At 43.5% G+C, this 16051-nt stretch overlaps 1 protein-coding gene and 1 long non-coding RNA gene across 5 annotated transcripts in view; both read right to left on the minus strand.

The window, feature by feature from the left end:
- The window catches only part of LOC119474182, an 11107-nt gene extending 3148 nt beyond the window's left edge, over positions 1-7959 (minus strand). Inside the window, exons 1-2 of the long non-coding RNA XR_005203473.1 lie at positions 6607-7959; positions 1064-1149 (exon numbers count right to left, since the gene is read on the minus strand). This is a non-coding gene — a long non-coding RNA (uncharacterized LOC119474182). The remainder of the gene's footprint in view (positions 1-1063; positions 1150-6606) is intronic.
- GARNL3 (GTPase activating Rap/RanGAP domain like 3) overlaps positions 1-16051 on the minus strand; it is a 179976-nt gene that overhangs the window by 15196 nt on the left and 148729 nt on the right. For all 4 annotated transcript variants that reach the window (XM_037745914.1, XM_017549106.2, XM_037745916.1 and 1 more), the window contains one exon: positions 15312-15378. In XM_037745914.1, the coding sequence (XP_037601842.1) occupies positions 15312-15378 (67 nt within the window). The remainder of the gene's footprint in view (positions 1-15311; positions 15379-16051) is intronic.

The raw sequence follows: 16051 nt of genomic DNA on the forward strand, positions 1-16051 counted from the left end.
ACACAGTCTTGTTCTTTTGCCCAGGCTGGACGAGAGTGCAATGGCGTGATCTTGGCTCACAGCAACCTCTGCCTCCTGGTTTCAAGTGATTCTCCTGCCTCAGCCTCCCAAGTAACTGGGATTACAGGCACACCCCACCACGCTTGACTAATTTTTGTATTTTTAGTAGAAATGAGGTCTCACCATGTTGGTCAGGCTGGTCTTGAACTCCTGACCTCAAGTGATCTGCCCACATTAGCCTCCCAAAGTGCTGGGATTACAGGTGTGAGCCACTGAGCCCAGCCAGCTTCTGCTTTAATGTCCTTAGAAAGGCTCACTCCACTGCTAAGACTTGTTACACAGTGGTTCATATTTTCTTTTATAAATTTCAGACACTGACTTTTTATATTTCACTTTTAATTTATTTAGAGCTAAAAACAGAGGCAAACTTTTCCCAAAAGTTTGTCCAATTGTCCCAACCTTATTTTTTTAAAAAATTCATCATGTCTTTACAGATTTGAAATGCTACTTTCATCATATACATTTTATATATACTTGAGTTTATTTCTGGACTTTATTCTGTTGTATTGAGTGGCTTGTCTATTCTTGCACCGGCATCATACTGTGTTAATTATTGTAGATTTGCAATAAATTATAATGTTAAAAAATAATCTTTTAAAAAAGTTTCTGGCAAATCATCTAATCACTCAGCAGATATTTATGGAGTGCCTACTATGTGCCAGGCATAAAGAGAAAAGAATTGAGATTCTGACTGGCATCACATTACATTTATTTATTTCATCTGAGGAGAAATATACATCTTTGCAAGATGAAGTCTTCCCATTCAGTAGCATAGTATATTTGTCCATTTGTTCAAACTTTAAATCTACAGTGATGTTGAATTGTCCTTGCCTGCAAATCCACTAAGGTTGGAGCCCTTTTGTGGAGGCTAGTTTTTAAAAAACTTTCCAGTGTCTTCTATACTTACTGACTCAATCAGGTTTTCTGCCATTTTTTCAGGACAATTTTAGGAATTTATTTTCAACTACAAAATTGTTCTTCTTACCTAGATTTCAAAACTTACCATATTTCATTGAATCTAGGATGTCACTGAATAAAAGATGTACAGTTTTTTTGGCAAAAGTAATAAGATACATCATTTAAAATGTCCTGTCAAAAAAAAAGAAAGAAAGAAAGCTGTCCACCATAATTATAAGATGCATGCTAAATTCAGAGATGTTAAAACGTTAAGAGGCCGGTTGCAGTGGCTCATGCCTCTACTTCCAGCACTTTGGGAGGCTGAGGCAGGTGGATAGGGTCAGGAGTTCGAGACCAGCCTGGCTGACATGATGAAACTCCGTCTTTACCAAAAATATAAAAATTAGTCAGATATGGTGACGCATGCCTGTAATCCCAGCCTACTTGGGAGGCTGAGGCAGGAGAATCGCTTGAACCTAAGAAGCAGGGGTTGCAGTGAGCTGAGATCGCACCACTGTACTCCAGCCTGGGTGACAGAGTAAGACTCTGTCTAAAAAACAAACAAAAAAAAGATGTCATTGTGGGTTACAGTCATCAGAAGGCTTGACTTGGGTGTCCTTCCAAGATGCTGCAATCACATGGTTCTTGGGAGAGGACTTAGTTCCTCACCACAGTGACCTCTCCCCTGGGCTGGGCTGCTTGAGTGTCTTCAGGACATGGCAGCTGGCTTCTCCAGAGTGAGTGACACAAGAAGGAACAATAAGGCAGTCACAATGCCTTTTTTGACCTAGTCTCAGAAGTTGCATACCTCTTCTTCTACCATATTCTGTTCAGTAGACAGAAACTACTAAGTCCAGTCTGCATACAGAGGAAGAGGAATGATACCCACCTCTTGAAGGAAGAAGTATCAAAGAACTTGTGGACATATTTTAAAACCTCCACGATGGACATTTGGGTTGTTTTCAGTTTTGGGCTAATACAAATAATGCTGCTATGAATATTTGTATACAAATCTTTGTGGGGACATACATATGCCTTCATTTTTTTTTTTTTTTTTTTTTTTGAGACGGAGTCTTGCTCTATCACCCAGGCTGGTGTGCAGTGGTGTGATCTCGGCTCCGCCTCCCAGGTTCAAGCAATTTTTCTGCCTCAGCCTCCTAAGTAGCTAGGATTATAGGTGACTGCCACCACACCTGGCTAATATTTTTGTATATTTAATAGAGACAGGGTTTCACCATGGTGGCCAGACTGGTCTTGAGCTCCTGACCTCGTGATCCAACCGCCTTGGCCTCACAAAGTGCTGGGATTACAGGCGTGAGCCACTGAGCTCGGACTATGCTTTCATTTCTTTTGCATTCATTCCTATAAGTAGAATGGCTGGGCCATATGGCGAGTGCATGTTTAACTATTTGAAGAACTGTTTTCCAAAGTGATTATACCAATTTACATTTCCAACAGCCTCACATGAGAGCCATTTTCTTCATATCCTTACCAACACTGATTACGAGCAATTGTTTTCACTTTAGTCATTTAATAGATGTGTGGTGGTATCTCATTGTGGTTTTTTTTTCTTTCTTTGTGTGTGTGTGTGTGTGGAGATGGAGTCTCACTATACTGCCCAGACTAATCTTGAACTCTGGTCTCAAGTGATCCTCCCACCTCAGCCTCCCAAAGTGTTGGGATTACAGGCGTGACCTACTTTGTCCAGCCCTCATTGTTTTTAATTTGCATTGCCCTAACAGCTAATGATATTGAACATCTTTTCTTGTGCTTATTTATCATCTATAAATCTTCTTTGATGGAATATCTGATCAAGTGTTTTCCCTCTTTTTAATTGAGTTTTCTTATTATTAAGTTTTGAGAGTTCTTTATATTTTCCCTTTACCAGTCCTGTATGAGATATGTGATTCGCAAATATTTTCTCTGTGCCTTGCCTTTTCATTCTCTTGTGTTTTTCAAGGAAGAGAAGTTCTTAGTTTCGATGAAGTTCAATTTATTAATTTTTTCTTTTATGTATTGTATTTTTGGTGTGTTAAGAAATTGCCAATCCAAGCTCATAAATCTCTTCTATGCTTTCTTGTAGTTTTATTAGGTTTTAGGTTTTTCATGTATATTTATGATCCATCTTGAATGAATTTTTAAATCTGATGTGAGAGGAGTCTTTACTTCTTCTTTTTTTTTTTTTTTTTTTTTTTTTTTTTTTTTTTTTTTTTTTTAGAGTTTCCTCTTGTTGTCCAGGCTGGAGTACAATGGTGCAATCTCGGCTCACCGCAACCTCCGCCTTCTGGGTTCAAGTGATTCTCCTGCCTCAGCCTCCCAAGTAGCTGGGATTACAGGCAGGCACCACTATACCCAGCTAATTTTTTGTGTTTAGTACAAAAAATTATTTGTATTATTTTTTGTATTTAGACGGGGTTTCACCATGTTGATCAGGCTGCTCAGGTGATGCACCTACCTCGGCCTCCCAAAGTGCTGGGATTATAGCATCCTTTTTTTTTTTTTTGAGATGGAGTCTCACTCTCACCCAAGCTGGAGTGCGGTGGCCTGATCTCAGCTCACTGCAGCCTCTGCCTCCTGGGTTCAGGTGATTCTTGTGCCTCTGCTTCACAAGTAGCTGGGATTGCAGGTGTGTTCCACCATGCCCAGCTAATTTATTGTATTTTTAGTAGACATGGGGTTTCACCATGTTGGCCAGACTTAAGTGATCCACCTACCTCAACCTCCCAAAGTGTTGGGGTAACAGGTGTGAGCCACTGTGCCCAGCCAGGAGTCTTTCTAAACAGCAGCAAAATGAAGTGGCAGGTATTTTCATTCACTCTTCCACCAAGGGGGAGACGGACCATGCCTTATCTCTACAACCTGAAAGACCTCTTTTGTACTTTTTAGGCTTTGATGTTCTTTTTTTAAAGAGACCAGGGTCTTACTATATTGCCCAGGCCAGTCTCGAACTCCTGGCCTCAAGAGATCTTCCCACCTCGGCCACCCAAAGTGCTGGGAAAACAGGTGTGAACCGCCTCACCCAGCCTATTTTATCTTTTTAAAAAGGCTGGGTGGGTGCCCAGTATAACAGCATCTAGGACCAAATCTCTGTAAATTATCTTGAACTCAGCCACTCAGTCATAGCACCACTCACACATTTACCCTCTATTCCTATGCTGTTTTGGTTCTTTCCCAGAGCTCATGTAGGCCACCTGATCTCAACCTACTCACTAAAACATCCACTCTGATGCCTGTACGCTATAGCAATAGCAATACTTGAGGCTTCTTTTCAGTTCTCTAGGAAGGTCCTTGTTCATGTGGTGCCTCGATCTTACTCATCTTAAAAGTAAAATTCTCTGAGACTTGCAATCTATGGAGTATTTATTTTTTCTTTCCTAGGATTTAGCTTCCCAACACGAAGTGCAATCTCTTTGTTCTAACCAAGTAGCAAGTTTTGCTTTAGCCTGAATATTTCTTCTCTGGCTTTTGAATGACTTCAGGCTCACAAATTATCTATTAGGTAACACACAACTTTCTATGCATATCCTCAAGGACAGCCTTCAAAATTTAATTCAGCTGTAATTTTGTTCATCATAATCATGTGATTACAGTTAGATAGGCCCCTGTATCTCCTGGAGTCCACCCTTGAATCCATGCTTCCACACTGGGAAGTACATGCAAATGTTAAAATTCCCAAAAGGCAATCAACACAGAAGGTTCTCTGCAACTGGTACTTCTCTGTATCTTGCATTATCTGGGTACAGTTTAAAGTTTGAAGCAAAGTAGCAGATCTAATAAAAAGCCAATTTTGAACAGTAGCGTTTTGTGTTTTAGTCTCTTAATTTGGTAAACACATTCTAAAGATGTTGCAACCAGTCTGTGCAAAAACAACAGTGTGTGTTCCTTAGTGTGTCTCAACACTCAGAGAAAACATATATTTTAGCACTATGAAGTGCTAAAATTTACAAAGTAGCCCCGGCGAGGTGCCTCACGCCTGTAATCCCAGCACTTTGGGAGGCCAGGGCAGGCGGATGACAAGGTCAGGAGATTGAGATGATGCTGGCTGACGTGGTGAAACTCTGTTTCTACTAAAAATACAAAAAGTTAGCAGGGCACGGTGGCATGCGCCTGTAGTCCCATCTACTTGGGAGGCTGAGGTAGGAGAATTGCTTGAATCCGGGAGGTGGAGGTTGCAGTGAGCCAAGATCATGCCATTGCACTCCAACCTGGGTGACCGAGTGAGCCTCCATCTCGAAATAAATAAATAAATAAATAAAATAAAATTTACAAAGTAAGTAGGACCCAGGAAAACTTAAGGGGTCCCAAAGTTCTTACATAATTTCAATTTGCCGGCATAAAAACTACTATTGCCCCCCAAAAATATTGAGTACAAGTCAGATATCATTATGCGGCCCATTGTTTTACAAATACAGATTAAGAATACACAGTAGACTAAACACATATTAACATTATCTCCTATAGGAAACACTTCTTGTATCCCTAGCCCCACAAACGCCCCTAACACTCATGGCTTCTTTCTTGGTACTCTTATTCCCCTACACATATCTGATAATACTTTGTACCAATTTGTTTATGTTTCACAATCCCGGGATGGGGATAGGCAAGGACAGTGTCTTCCTTCTTTAAAACAATACCTGACACATTGTACTTCTTTATTTACATATTCTGAATAAATGAGTGAATGCTTTGAATAAAAATAAATAAATAAATAAATGTGAGGTATGGATCAAACTTTTTGGTTAGCTAGGTGTGGTGGCATGCACCTGTAATCCCAGCTAGTTGGGAGGCTGAGACAGGAGAATTGTTTGGACCTGGGAGGTGAAGTTTGCTGTGAGCCAAATTCATACCACTGCACTTCAGCCTGGCCAACAAGAGATAAACTCCATCTCAAAACAAAACAACAACAAAAAGGTTTTTTTCCTTTTTTTTTTTTGCATACGTCTATCCAATTATTCTGGTATCATTTGTTAAAAAAGACTCTTACTTTGAGATACCATCTCATGCCAGTTAGAATGGCGACCATTAAAAAATCTGGAGACAACAGAGACTGGAGAGGATGTGGAGAAATAGGAACACTTTTACACTGTTGGTGGGAGTGTAAATTAGTTCAACTATTGTGGAAGACAGTGTGGCGATTCCTCAAGGACCTAGAAATAGAAATTCCATTTGACCCAGCAATCCCATTGCTGGGTATATATCCAAAGGATTATAAATCATTCTACTATAAGGACACATGCACACAAATGTTCATTGCAGCACTGTTTACAACAGCAAAGACCTGGAACCAACCCAAATGCCCATCGACGATAAACTGGACAGGGAAAATGTGGCACATATACACCATGGAATACTATGCAGCCATAAAAAATGATGAGTTCATGTCCTTTGTAGGGACATGGATGAACCATCATTCTCAGCAAACTGACACAAGAACAGAAAATCAAACACCACATGTTCTCACTCATAGGTGGGTGTTGAACAATGAGAACACATGGACACAGGGAGGGGAGCATCACACACTGGGGTCTGTTGGGGAGAAATAGGGGAGGGACAGCAGGGGGTGGATAGTTAGGGAGAGATAGCATGGGGAGAAATGCCAGACATAGGTGATGGGGAGGAAGGCAGCAAATCACACTGCCATGTGTGTACCTATGCAACAATCTTGCATGTTCTTCACATGTACCCTCAAACCTAAAATGCAATTAAAATAAAGAGACACTTACTTTGCCATTGAATTGCCTTCACACCTTTGTCAAAATCAATTTGCCAAATATGTGTAGATCTATTTCTGGATTCTTTATTCTGTTCAATTGACAAATTTGTTATGTAATTATATGTGATGACAAAATATATAACACATTACAGTTATATGTTATTATGTTATTCAGTTGATTAAAATATTTAAAATATCTGTTATTATAAAATTAAAAGTTACGACATTGGAAATCTTGAATAAAACCTTATGACACTTATCCTGTAATAGCATTTTATATTCTACATAAAATTTGCCTTGAACCAAGGCACAGCTGGTGAGTAAATAGATGGGGAATGTATCCCTCCATCTTCAGCCTCTTCCTCAGAACAAGACTGGTGAGCTGCTCCTGTTGTCACCCAATACTGTGACACACACAGCCTGCACCAGCTCCTTCCGGGCCTCCCACAGAATCAGGGCACGCCTTCCCTTGTCTCCAGGAGTCTCTGGAAGTCACATAGGGATCTCCTATGTGAAGGAAGGCAGACGGAGGCAGAGGCTGGCTTGGGGAAGGGAGTCCTGGCCAGGTAAAGTGAGAGGGTCACATTAGGGTTATAGGAAGCTGACTCCAGCAGCAGTGCAGAGGGAAGAGATGAGCTGCTCTAAGATGGAGCCAGAGTCCAAGAAATTCTGTGCGTTTTACACTGACCAGGTGAGGAGTGATTGGTTCATAAAAGATAGGCCATTTGGAATGAATCTGAGCTGTGTGGGAAGACAGTTCGGAGGTGGGGTGTAAAGGCAGGGAGAAGTTCAGCGTGCCAACCATTCTCTGGTTTGGCTGATGGGTGGAGGGTGATGCCCTGCACTGGGGTGGGGCACATCAGAGGAGGAGCACATGTGAGGAGGAAAGAACTTGAGTTCAGGGAGGACAGGTTGAGTCCAAGGTGTCCTTGAGCTGCTGGCGTGGGCTGTACAGTAAGGAGTACGACGTGCTGGTGTGGAGTTCAGCAGTGGGTTTAGACTGGAAAGACTTGGGAGTCAGCAATAGCAAACTGGCAACCAAGCTTGCAGGGGAGAACAAGCATGCCAGATGGAAGGGCGAGGACAGGGCCCTCTGAATGCTGGCCTTAAGGGGTGACTGGAGAAGAGACTCAGTGAACGGCATAGCACTGAGGCAGCCAGAGAGGCAGAATGAAAGCAAGAGGATGGGACAGAGCTGGGAGAGAAGGAAGTCTGAAAAGGGGAGTGGACAGCAATGTCAGAAAGGTGGGGACAGAAAAGTCCCCTTGGATATAGACCTGCCTCTGATGCAGCTCTCTGATACAGGGTACAAGTTTGGCTCAGTCCAGCAAAGTTTATGGACACCAGCACTGTGCCAGCCAGGTGCTGGGGTCCGGGCTAGAGAGCTGGGCCAAGGTCTGGCCTTCTGGGTATTTGTGGTTCAGTGAAGGGGGCTGCCCCCTTCTTTTCTTTTCATGCCATCTGCTTCCTCTTCCTTGCTCCCTTCTCTCTGGCCAGCACACTTTCAACAGTATCCTGTCATATGGAATCCTGTGCAGTGTAACAGTTCTTTTTTTAAACTCCTGATATTTCCCACTTCCGTGGGAGAGAGGTATGGAAGCCAGAGCTGCTGATCAAGGCCTGCGCTGCAGGGCAGGAACGGAGGAGGTGACAGTGCCATGGGAAGCTCCAGGAACAAGCACCTCTCCCACCATGTCGAATTTTTTTGGAAGATCCTGGCCCATCGGGGTTTAGGGAGTCCTTTGAAGTAACCACTGTGCCTTGTAAAACAGTTATCTTAGTGTCTTATAGCTGTATATCTGACAGAGGGAATTAAGATAAAAAGCTAACCACAGTCGAGGGAGCCCTTACTTCCAGAGAAAACAAATGCTCCAGACAGGACACCCTGGGTGCCACGGCCATGGCCATCTGTGGCTCTGATGCTCTCAGGTATGGTCAATCCTCCCTCTTCCCACTATGTTCTGATGGCTTCCTCAGACGCAGGGACTTGCTCCAGCAATTCTCTCCCTCTCCCTGGCACCACTACTCCCCCCTTCCCTATTGGAGCTTCCCTCTTGGCCTTACAAACTTGCTATTTATCCTACACTTCAGAAAAACAAAAAGCCCATTTGTATGCCCTTCCTGTAGTTATTACACCCTGCCTCTTTTTACCTTAAAGCAAAAGTCTCTGAAGACTCATCTGTGCTCCCAGTCTGTTTTCTCTTCTCCCACTGCCTTGCAACCCCTGTGAACAGGTGACCCCCTCCCCTGTTTTCCAGAGATGCCTGCTCTTGGCTTCCAAATGACCTCCACCTTGCTGGGTCCAAGGGTCCCTCTCAGACAGGCCTCGCCTGCTCTGGCTGGGGCACAGGTGAGGATGTCCTCCTTCCTGTAGGCTCCTGGTAATCCCTGCCTTTCTGGCCACTCCTTCTCAGTCTACTTTGCTGGTGCCTCCATCTCTCCCTTCCCCTAGGTAATTTCTTTAGCTTTATGACTTTAAACATAGTTTATATGTTAATGACTCCCAAACAGAGTCAGAGCTCCAGGCAGAGCTCTTTCTTGAGTGCCTTGGACTTGAACATTCAGGTCATTGGGCATCTCCACAGGGATACAAGAAAGGCACTGATGGGTCCAGGCTAGACTCTTAAGCTTTGCCTCAAACTTGCTCTTGGCCGAGCTTTCCTCAATCAGGAAGTGGTGTTCTCCATTCTCCTAGCTGCTCAGGCCCCAAACTGCAGAGTCTTCCTTTTTTTTTTCCTCTTCCTCTCACATCCCAAATTTGATTCATCAGTGAATTAGCTTGGTTTATTTGTTTTTTTTTTTTAAAACTGAACACCATTTAATAAAAAAGAAGTAGTGTAAACAGGAAAGCTACATGAAGACACTACATTGCCATCGAAGGCTGGTGGCTGCTGCTGGAAGCTGAAGGCAGGGGAAGCAGTAGATTTGGGGAACGAGTACTGGATCTTGGTTTGACATTTTTTTGTTTTTTTTTTTTGTTTTTGTTTTGACAGTCTCACTCTGCCACCCACTGGAGTGCAGTGGTGCAATCTCGGCTCACTGCAACCTCTACCTCCTGGGTACAAGTGATTCTCCTGCCTCAGCCATTCATGTAGCTAGGACTATAGGTGCACACCATCATGCCCGGCTAATTTTTGTATTTTTTGTAGAGATGGGGTTTGACCATGTTGGTCTGGCTGGTTTTGAATTCCTGACCTCAAATGATCTGCCCGCCTCAGTCTCACAAAGTGCTGGGATTATAGGTGTGAGCCACTGCACCTGGCCCTTATATTTGAAATGCATTTCGGACCTGACTGCTTCTCAGCACCTCCACTGCTGTAGTTCTGGTCCCGCTGCTGTCCTCTCATCAGACATGCACAGTCGTCTTCTCCCTGGTCTCCCTAACCCTACCTGCTTCAGCAAATTCCCCACAGCAGCCAGAGTGCTCCTCTTCAACCTTGTGGATCCTGTCTCCCCTGTGTTCAAGCCCCCCATTTGCTCACCAGAATAAGGCTCCCCAAGGTACATGCCTACCAAACCTAACCGAAATCTGCTCTTCGTTGCTGATCTTACTCTTATCCACTGCTCTCTCTGCAGAGCATCACTGGTCACCTTGGGGTCATCTGGCCCATGCCAGGATGTTCCTGTCTCAAGGGCTGCACGCTGGCTGGTCTCTCGGCCTGGAATATTCTTCCATCTGCCTCCCTGCAGGTCTTTTCTCAGCTCTCAGCTTCCTTTTTCACTTTATCTCAATGGCAACCTGCATTCCTCACCCCTGCTAAGCATCATCTCTCTTCTCTGCATTATTTCCCCTCAGCTCTCATCATCATTTAAAATACTAGACATTTTTCTTATTTATCATGTTATTTGTCCAAGCTGTCCCATTTAAAATGTAAATTCCTCTGAGGGCAAGAATTTGTGGATATTTTATTCAGTGCTGAAACCTCTAGACACAGTAGGTGCTTAGTAAATATTTGTTGACTGAAGGAATGTTTCTTCTTTCCCATCCCCACTCAGGAAGGGGAGGGCAGCAGTGTGTTTTGAAAGGCCCCAGTCCATGCATACATCTTGCCATAATCCTGTCCCACCCTAACTCCCACCAGGGAGTAAACTGCTGGTGGGTTTGAGTGAGAGGGGACCTGAACTACCTGAGCCAGAGTGTCCCGGGTGGGCAGGAGATGCCTGTGTTTGAGCCTAGGGAGGTCAGGCCAAGCCTCAGCCTATCTCAGGGAGTGGGCTCCCACCTTAGAGAAGGGTCCTGCAGGTGTGGAAGAGGAGCTGCTTAGGGGGCCCAGGCTGCAGTTCAGGGGCCCCACCCCTGCATTTTCTAACTCGATAAGCGCCAAGGACTCCAGTGTGACCCTAGAGAAGTAGAGGGTTCTTTCTCCCAATAATTAACATTGGTGGTCTCTGCCCCGATGAGGGAGATTCAGACTCAAGGATTTAGAAGACAAGGGATGCATGGTTCTTGAAACCCCAAGCCTGTGAAGCTCATTCACACTCTGTGCTGGTGGCCACACCTGGCTCTCCCCTAAACTGCAAGCTCACTACAGTCCCTGGCAGTGGCTCTCAGTGCTGTGATTTTAAAGCCTAGAGTGTTCCTGGCACAGAGAAGGTCCCCCATTGCAGTTACATAGGACAGCCTGAATGGAGGGGCAGGAGGTCGAAGAGTTGGGTTGAGGGAGAGAGTTTTAGGAATGTCACTGCACAGGAAGAAGCTCAAAGTATATGCGTATCACTCCTTTGTCTCCATCCAGCTGGTGGAGAACAAAGATGACAAATACTACTTTTAATTTTAAAATAAATTTATCTGAAGAAAGTCCCTATTGCATGTAAAAAAGTCTATGAAGGGCCAGGTATGGTGGCTCATGCCTGTAATCCCAGCACTTTGGGAGGCCAAGGTGAGAGGATCACGAGGTCTGGAGTTTGAGACCAGCCTGGCCAACACAGTGAAACCCCGTCTCTACTAAAAATACAAAAAATTGGCTGGGTGTGGTGGTGGGCACCTGTAATTTCAGCTACTTGGTAGACTGAAGCAGGGGGATTGCTTGAACCCAGGAGGCAGAGGTTGCAATGAGCCAAGATTGTGCCATTGCACTCCAGCCCTGGAGACAGTGCGAGACTCCATTTCAAAAAAAAAAAAAAAAAGTCTATGAAGGGCAGGGAGCGGTGGCTCATGTCTGTAATCCCAGCACTTTGGGAGGCCGAGGCAGATGGATCACCTAAGGTCAGGAGTTCAAGACGAGCCTGGCCAACATGGTGAAACTCCATCTCTACTAAAAATATAAAAATTGGCTGGGTGTGTTGGTAAATGCCTGTAACCCCAGCTACTCAGGAGGCTGAGGCGTGAGAATTGCTTGAACCCAGGAGGCGGAGGTTGCAGTGAGCTGAGATTGCGCCACTACACTCCAGCCTGGGCAACAAGTGCAAAACTCCATCTCAAAATTTAAAAAAAGTTTATGAAGGTTAAAAAAACTGAGTTCTGAATTAATACTCTGATGATTCTGGAATAAATGGTGGAAAAATAAATTCTTGCTGTGTCATGTCATGTGTTATGGGCTTTACAGGTATCATCCTGTTTAGTCCTCACAACAGCTGTGAGAAGCAGGTTTTGTATTCTTACTATTACTTATCTGGAAGTCAAGACTTAGTGAGGTCACATATGATCGCATCAAAAATGAGGGGCACTTTTGTGAGCTTTTCTAGTTTTCCTGGCATGATTATCTTTAAAGCAGCATCAGCAAACATAAGAGTTCACCCTAAGCACTGAAATTACCTGCATTAAAGGTGAATGATTACTGGGTGCTAAGGGAACAGCCAAGTTTTATCTTTCTCTTTTTAAACAGTTAAATATTGACCCTGTATATGCGTGTCACTCCTTTGTCTCCATCCAGCTGGTGGAGAACAAAGATGACAAATACTACTTTTAATTTTAAAATAAATTTATCTGAAGAAAGTCCCTACTGCATGTAAAAAAGTCTATGAAGGGCCAGGTATGGGCTCATGCCTGTAATCCCAGCACTTTGGGAGGCCAAGGTGGGAGGATCACGAGGTCCGGTTTAAGTAATTAAACTATTTTTAATCAAAATAGTTTTTGATTAAAATTCTGATTAAAATTTTGATTAAAAATAGTTTAATTACTTAAAAACCCTAAAATCAATAGCATATTGCACTATTTATACCATTTTCCCCCTAAAGTTTACCATGTGAATATATGTTTTTTCAAATCACACATAACTGAAAGTTGTAATCTCTATTATAAAATATTTGCAACTTTAACAAATTCCTCCATATAAAACTCTGAGTTTAAAAGTTATTTTTGGCCGGGTGCAGTGGCTCATGCCTGTAATCCCAGCACTTTGGGAGGCCGAGACAGGTGGATAACGAGGTCAAGAGATCGAGGCCTTCCTGGCTAACATGATGAAACCCTGTCTCTATTAAAAATACAAAAAATTAGCCGGATGTACTGATGTGTGCCCGTAGTGCCAGCTAGTTGGGAGGCTGAGGCAAGAGAATCACTTGAACCTAGGAGGCAGAGGTTGCAATGAGCCAAATTGTGCCACTGCACTCCAGCCTGATGACAGAGCAAGACTCCATCTCAAAAAACAAAAAGGTAAAAAAGTTCTTTTTAATTTTGCTTTTTTAATACAGAAAAAAACTTCCATGATACAAATCAGTTTGAAATTTTGAGGAGAGCATTATCATTCTGCAGCCGCTTGTTGAAAAGGGCCTTTATTGTACAGGTGTCTGTGATCAAGTCAAGAACATAGACCCAAACAGGCAAATTCCATGTGTGCCGCATGCACAGGAATGAGTTAGAGAAGTGACTTGAATGACTGTAGGGAGAGACAACTGGTTTTATTGGAGTTGTTTGCCAGGTGTCTACCAATGTCTTGAGAAAAAGAAATATGACAAACAAAAGCCAGATTCCTGACCCACAGAAATGGGAGGATGTGGCATGGTTTGGGGAAGACTGAGGCTATGGGAACCTCCGAGGTTGCCAAGGCCTTGACCTTGGGATCTAAAGATACAGAGATTACTTTCTGATGTAGCGGATCTTTGAAATCAGACACACACCGATCCCATCCTGAGATGAAGTCAGAGCCTGAAGCCAGAAGATGAGCAAGGCCACGGGAAATGGAACTCTCAAGGAAGAGCTCTGTGAGATCCAGAGGCTGCAGGAACCATAGCTGATGCAGCAGCTGCTGAATGAGGAGCCCAGCTTGTTCCAGTCAGCTCTGGCAAGTCTTGCACAGAGCCGATGTCATCCACATTTGTTTCCATGCCCTCTTTTTGTTTGGGATTAATTCTCCAACTCTAAAAACCTGCTCTATCTTTCTGTTCTTAACTTCGCCTCTTCCACCTAAAACCCCTTCCATCCTTTCAAGCGGTTAAAAGGTAAAAAAAATCCAAATCAGTTTTTAAAACATTCTGCCACAAGTTATTCTCACAGATATCTCAATAAAGCAAAAAGACCATACTTTAGAAAGATGAATTTCTTACAGAAGTGACTTCTACCATGCAGCTCCCCCTCTCCTTGTCCCCATAAACCTGGGGACAGAGGTCAGGAGCAGCAGTGGTGGCCTGGCTCCTGGGGTGTGGGAGAGTGGCCTGTCCCTGCTGCCTTGCATGGGGCCCTTCTCATCACATGAGCCATTCATGACCCGCTGTTCTGAGAAGGGCTGCACAGCTCTGTGCATAAAATATCCCCAAAGATCAATTTATTGTTGAAGACATTTGACCACCTTCTCCTAACTTATTCTCCATAAAGCTCAAATTTTGAAAGATTATGTTTATAAAACAACCTTCTCTACTAATAATTAGCTTTCTTATATTTATTAATCAAAGATTAATTAATCAAAATATCTGACCCAACATCACCACTCTAAATTGATAAAATATTAGGCTGAAAAACATATTTTATATCTTGTTAGACTGGGCAGCTTTATCCAGAAAAATAGCTTATTCTTTTCTTTTAGCCTTAAAAAATCCTTTTTATTAAAACGTATTATAATATTAGCCTTTGAAAGGCTGAAAATCCTTAAAGACCCTTTTTGATACCTTTGGTCTGCCCAACACCTACCTGACACCTAATCCAAACTAACCCAACTGAGGCCGGATACCCTGGGTTGAGGCTAATTTCAGTAATACCAGAGAAACAGGAAAAATGTAGAATAGTAACAGTGGTTAAAATTGTGGGTGCTGGAGTCAAGAGAGCACCAGATGCAAACCCTGATGCTTAGTAGCTGCAAGACCTTGATAAAGGTAGTTCACCTCTCTAGGCCTCAGTTGCCTTGTCTCTAAACTGGGATAATAACAGAGCCTGCTGCGGGCATTCACTATGAGAATTAAGTAAGACAATGACCACGGCAACCCGAGCACAGCACCTGGCACACAGTAAGGACCCCCTAACTGGAAGCCACTGTCATCACTGGCGAATCCTGGAGATAGCACCACAGGTGGCAGTTCATGTACTGTGTCACCAAGAGGCCTGGTGCACAGTGGGAGACATAGGAGGAGGGTATTTTTCAGTTGCTTCCTGGAAGGCAATTATGAACCCAGGGATGATACACTGTGTAAATCTAAGGAAAATCTTTTCAGATTGCCCAGAGAAAAGAAGTCCACTTTAGCAAATAAAGATAAAAACACATCCTTAACTTACAGTTGTAACACAACAGCAAACCAGCTTCTCCGTCTTCGTATACATCAATAGCTGCAACAAAATTAACCTGCAATGATAACGGGCAATGGTAGTGTGCAGGCTGGATGCTGACCCTGTGAAAAGACTTTTTCAAGTTGCGAGCATTTGCGGGGACCATGGCCCTCTGATGCAGGTGCCATGGGGTCATGTCTGCCCCCATGGCACTCACAATGCACATTATAATACATCAGAGGTGTGGAAGAAAGAAAGAAAAGTCTCTCCATTCTTTCTTCTCTGGGACTTTCTCATCATCTTTTCATACGCTTTGAGAAGCTCTGTGTCTGGTATATCTCCTCTCTCTATTGAAATGCCTAGGTTTATACGTTATGTACCAGCTCCTAAAGCATTTTCACATGAATTGGTCATTTCACTCTCACATTAACCCAGAAAGTATTAGGTTGGTGCAAAAGTAATTGCAGTTTTTGCCATTATTTCCACAGCCAACATCTGAACTAAGATTCTGGTTCTCTTCCATCTTATTGCTCTCATACCTCTAGTGAGACATCCTTCTGCCTCCAACAGTCTGTGTACCTTAAAATCGCCACGGCTTGCCGGGCGCGGTGGCTCAAGCCTGTAATCCCAGCACTTTGGGAGGCCGAGGCGGGTGGATCACGAGGTCAAGAGATCGAAACCATCCTGGTCAACATGGTGAAACCCCGTCTCTACTAAAACTACAAAAAATTAGCTGGGCATGGTGGCGC

This window comes from Cebus imitator, unplaced genomic scaffold (assembly GCF_001604975.1).
Source record: "Cebus imitator isolate Cc_AM_T3 unplaced genomic scaffold, Cebus_imitator-1.0 Scaffold216, whole genome shotgun sequence".
Classification (NCBI taxonomy): Eukaryota; Metazoa; Chordata; class Mammalia; order Primates; family Cebidae; genus Cebus; species Cebus imitator.